Source organism: Notothenia coriiceps, unplaced genomic scaffold, assembly GCF_000735185.1.
Source record: "Notothenia coriiceps isolate Sejong01 unplaced genomic scaffold, NC01 NC01_scaffold00037650, whole genome shotgun sequence".
NCBI lineage: Eukaryota > Metazoa > Chordata > Actinopteri > Perciformes > Nototheniidae > Notothenia > Notothenia coriiceps.
This window is the reverse complement of record NW_011370351.1, coordinates 69,943-74,886: the sequence shown is the minus strand read 5'-3', so window position 1 is coordinate 74,886 and position 4,944 is coordinate 69,943. Positions and strand designations below refer to the sequence as shown.

The window sequence follows — 4,944 nt, the reverse complement described above, 5'->3', positions numbered from 1 at the left end:
CTCCCCACGCCCCTCTGAGAGAGATTTGGTTAAAAAGAACACAATGGAGCTCTAGGAGGAGATTCAGGTGATAAGGTGGGGGGGGTATAAAAGACATGAAAAAGTGGATTTTGCATAATAGGTGATCTTTAAATTATTTGACTTATTGACAACTGTGCGCTGTAATGTCACCTGTGTGGCCTGTCCCTGCTGCTGAAGCTGCTGGAACTGCTGCGCGGTGACGAAGCTGACCGGTTTGTTCCCTGCGATCAGCTTGGTGCCTGCAGGCATGGTGGTGAGGATGATGTTCCTGCCCAGACTGCTCAGACTGCAAAAAGGAGAGGGGGGAGGGGCAAAAACATTTCAATCCACCTGCCAAACTTACAGATGACAAGGAGGATCAAGTGAGACAAAATGATTGTTTTATTGATAAATAAATATAATAAAGAGGCTTCAAAACTACAATACAAAATATACATACATTAGAAAGAAAGATGACGATTCCAAATGAAGGTTAAACGTCAAAGGATTGGATTTAACAGTACATGAAAATAAAAAGATATAGTGGAAATTCGCAAAATAATACCTTACTTACCGATCATTTTACTTTTTAGATTTCATTTAATCTTTTAGCGATTTATTAAAATAGATAATTACCAATAATTTTGTCTTGAAAAGGTTCAAACAAAAGAAAATGTTCTCAAACCTTTTTTTAAATAAATGCAGATAATGAGACTTACCTAGCGTTTAGACTTCCTTTCACCATCGGTGTGGTCACAACACTCTTGCTCTTCAGTGGTTGGCTCAGCACAGAGATGGGTACAGTTATCCGTGTTGGTAACTTCCCCTAAAGGGTTGTCAAAAAAAAAACATTATTCCCCAGTCATGTGACTTAAAGATGATTAACTAGACTTTGTGGGTTCCACATGAATGAATTCCCATTGTCTCTGAGAAAACTATTCAAATCAATAAATCACAACCTCAAGCAGGCCAACTCTAATGAAACAAAGCATTGTCTATGTTTTTAGGATTTCACTATAACATAGCTATCAAAAAAAAGGATTTTCATTCATTGTTTTGTCCTAAGAGAGCCTCGATCTTTTTCTTTGAAATCAACTATTCAGAGATGCATTTGTGTTCATCCAGCAGCATCTCAAATGCTGAACACATTTCCTTGCTGTTTCTTGTTGGGAAACTGGGATGCATGTGAGGAGGAAGAAGGAATAGCAGATTTGTGCTTAGCCGTGTCCATCTGTTATTTCATATTTCACTCAGACATATCCGCGTTGTTTGGCATGGGCAAACGTGCATAGGCGGCGCGTGAGGCTCAGGTTTGGGAAGGCTAAATAACTTTTTTTACCTGACGCTGCCCGCCTCCGGCGTGTATAGAAAAGAGATCAACTCAGTGACCAATCAGAGCTCAGTGTGCGGAGTTTAAATCTATCAGGTCATATTACAGGATAAAGGAAATACAGTTTAAACTGCCGTATGCAGAGAAGACGCAGAAGTGTGACACTTATCATTCATATCACATCATCAATCAGATCATCGATCTAATAATATGTCATATGATATTTCCTTATCTGAGTCAGCTTCTCGAGCCGTATCTGACCGTGCAACACTTACATTGTCACATACTGTATGCCGATGTATTATTTTAAGCAACACATTAAGTTGACGAAACACTCAACTCAAATGTAATTAAAGTCAGATCCACTCGTGTCTTAGATGGGGCAGTAATATCATAAACCTGATGTACGCTTTCAAAGACTCTGTAGTTTATTTATTTTTTAACCAGTTGTTCTATATTCACCTTGCAGGTGCAACTATGTGGCTTGTATCCTGGATTATATGTTTAAGTCATGGATGGTTAAAGCTCATATTTTTCTAATATTAGTTTACTTTTCATTAATGAAGTATGACGCTGCGCTGTCAGTAGGCTTCACTTGTCCCTGTTTGTGATTGGTCAAATGTTGCTAACCCCGCCCCTTTCACGTGAACCCGCTCTCAGCTGGAGAGAGAAACCCTGGCTTGATTTACCGAGTTGATAACCAGCGTCGTAGGACCGCTTAGCGAGAGCGCGTTTGTTAGGGTTAGTTAAGATAACTCAAACATATCCAGGGTCTTTTGAACTGACTTCGTACAGGGCACAGGTGGCTGCATAGCAGCGCTAATGTCAAAGACACAAACATTATACATTATATTTTTATCTTACCAGGATGCAGTGACAAAAATATTTGGGAAGGCTTAGCCTTCCCTAGCCTACAATACCCGCCGCCCCTGCCCTGAGGCATGTTCACGCTCAAACTCGCAGAGGTGTTTGCAGTGCTATTCACATATATATATTACGACTGTGTGTAGGCACAACTGGGACAGAGGAAAAACCGCGCTGCCTGCTACCCGAAAGGATAGAAGTAGCCGATTTAAATGTCAAGCCCTGCTGTCTATTAACCGTCTGGTTAAATACCGCTGGCTTATACAGCGAGCCTTGCTGCTTGCTAACCGACAGATTAGAAACAGCCGACTCAAACGGCGAGACATTGCGAACGTATTGGAGTCCCAAGATGAAAATTTCTGTGATTTTATTACCATAAGGCCCCTTACAAAATAAAACAAAAAAGCGCGCCACCTCTAAATATGGCCCGAAGGAGCAAAGTCCCATGTGTATTGTTGCCTTGGTATCCGTTGCCTTGACCTGTCCGTTTGTGTGGAAGACTTTAGTCTGAGGCTTACGCGACACGTGACCGGTAGGTGAGTCAACCCAGGCTAGTCTTTGCGACTGAGAATGTTGAGAAAATGCAGTGTTTGTTTCTACCACAACATACCGTTCAATCCCTAGTTCATTTTGCTTTTCGGGTTCAGGTGGTCGTTAAGTTGCCCACCTCTGGATAGCGGTAGGAAAATTTTGAGATGCGGTGTAAAAGAAACAAAGTTGGCTTTATTCATTTGCTGACATAAACCTCCACGTCAATTCCGTAAATCCCAAACGAGTAATTTTCCAAACAAATTACTTATTCACAAGAGGTTCGAACGGGAAATTCCATAATAATTGGCCAATCCCCAATTAAAACGGAGAGTTTCGACGGGTCCTAAAACCTACGGAAAATTGAAGTTAATAAATTTTTTATAGGAGGGGGTTGTTGAGGACCCGGATTCCGGGGCCTGAGGATGTTTTGGATTTAGGGGTGCCCACACTAACAGTAATAACCTTAATTCTCGATGTCAAATAGGTCAGAGACTAACAACCACCATGCAATAATACCTCTCGCGAGAGTATGAAATTTAAACATATATAATATATTTATATAAACAACACACAGGGGCGTAGAACATTCGGACAATACAGAGTAATATTGCGTGACAGTTAATTAATTTTCATTTATATATTCAGCAGTACTTGTGTAGAACCAGGTTAGTCTGTCCTCGGAGTAGGGTTATGGGGAGCAGCTGAGGAGAGAAGGGGAGGAAAGCCGCTGAACTGGGCTTTAGCTAGTTCTGGTGCGGTAATAACCTTCCTGCAGGTATCGACTTTACGTGTGCTCCTCAGCTCCCTACCCCCACTCCCTCCTCCCCACGCCCTCCTTTTGCTTTTCCCTCCTATGTGTTCTCGTCTGATGCGCCTTCACAAAAGTGATGAGTGCATATTTTCAGGGCGGGGGTGGTAGTCGTCGACCCAGCTAAAAGTTGTCTCTTTTGCTGTTTAACCTTCCAAAACTCACTTTTTCCGCAAGTGTAATTTACATATTCACGAGTGTCGAGGCACCTTAATATACACGTTAAGTAAAGAATTCCAATATGGTTGTTAAATTCAACACAAATTACTAGAACTTGCAGTGATTTTGTATTCGATAATTGTTTCGATAAAGTATTTACCGATCTAGAACTATTTATTGTTAATAAACGTAACAAACACAATTCTATAAGTCCTCAAATTTTAAATTTACCCGTGTCAGGACTTACACCCCAAGCACCACTTACACCCCTAGATGTCCCTGTGTGTAAAAGTCTCAATTTCCGAAAAGTGTAATGATAGTAATAATAAAAATAAAGTTACATCCGATGTAAAAATGTGTTTGCCTTGTGTTTTCGTCAATGGTTGGTAGTATGTAACTTAAAGGAACCTGATTGTCTATTCTAAGTAAGTAAAGATTATTTATAATTGTTTGGTTTACCCCGGCCAAGATTCCCCAATAAGTCAAATCGGGCTACTCTCCCTATGGTACGACACGTGTACAGTAAGTAATTGTGAATGCGAGCCAACTCGTCGTCACCGCAAACATAGGGCAAGCGTCGCGCCTGTAACGCGTTACAGTGTATCAGACTTGCCATGGAAGACAGGAGCGCGTAGAGGGACACAGAAGCGAGCGTAGACGACCCCTCCGCCGTCGATTCAGGCGTTCCTGATCAAACCCGTGCAGGGTGGTACCACCATCAGATACTTTAGACGGCGCCTCAGCTCCGTCCTTCATATTCCCCTACTCCGCATCAACGACCGAAGCCGACGCAGGAGACGTAGTACTTACCTGACGAGAATGTTGTGGTCGTAGGGCGTTGGTCAGAGTCGCCCCCGTAGCGCCCGTCGCCGCTCTAGGTCGTTGCCGCAGTCTTTAGCGGAAGCCGTTCGACGTCCCCGATGGCAGGGTCCAGAGGCGAAGGAGGCGATGTCTCTGTCCTAGACGTCGCAGCTCAGCTTCCACCTTTGCTCTTGGGGGCGAGGAACAGACGAGGAGGCTCCCCTGGAGGCTCCTTCGTCTTGGCTTTCTTCTACTGAGAAACACCCCCCAATTACACCCTTCTCTCTAAAACTTATTTTTACTAAGTTTAAGGTTGTCACACAGACAATCGTTGACACAAGAGTGTACAGGGGTGTGTGATCAGTCCGGCCGACGGTAATTAGATAACCAATTATCCCGTCGTCCTGAACAACGATATAGGGTAGACAAAAAGTTGAACAGCCAATTGTCT

At 42.8% G+C, this 4,944-nt stretch overlaps 1 protein-coding gene across 1 annotated transcript in view; it reads right to left on the bottom strand.

The window, feature by feature from the left end:
• Positions 1-4,944, bottom strand: part of nfrkb (nuclear factor related to kappaB binding protein) — a 17,428-nt gene that overhangs the window by 975 nt on the left and 11,509 nt on the right. Inside the window, exons 25-26 of the mRNA XM_010797269.1 lie at positions 720-826; positions 172-307 (exon numbers count right to left, since the gene is read on the bottom strand). Of these exons, the coding sequence (XP_010795571.1) occupies positions 172-307; positions 720-826 (243 nt within the window). The remainder of the gene's footprint in view (positions 1-171; positions 308-719; positions 827-4,944) is intronic.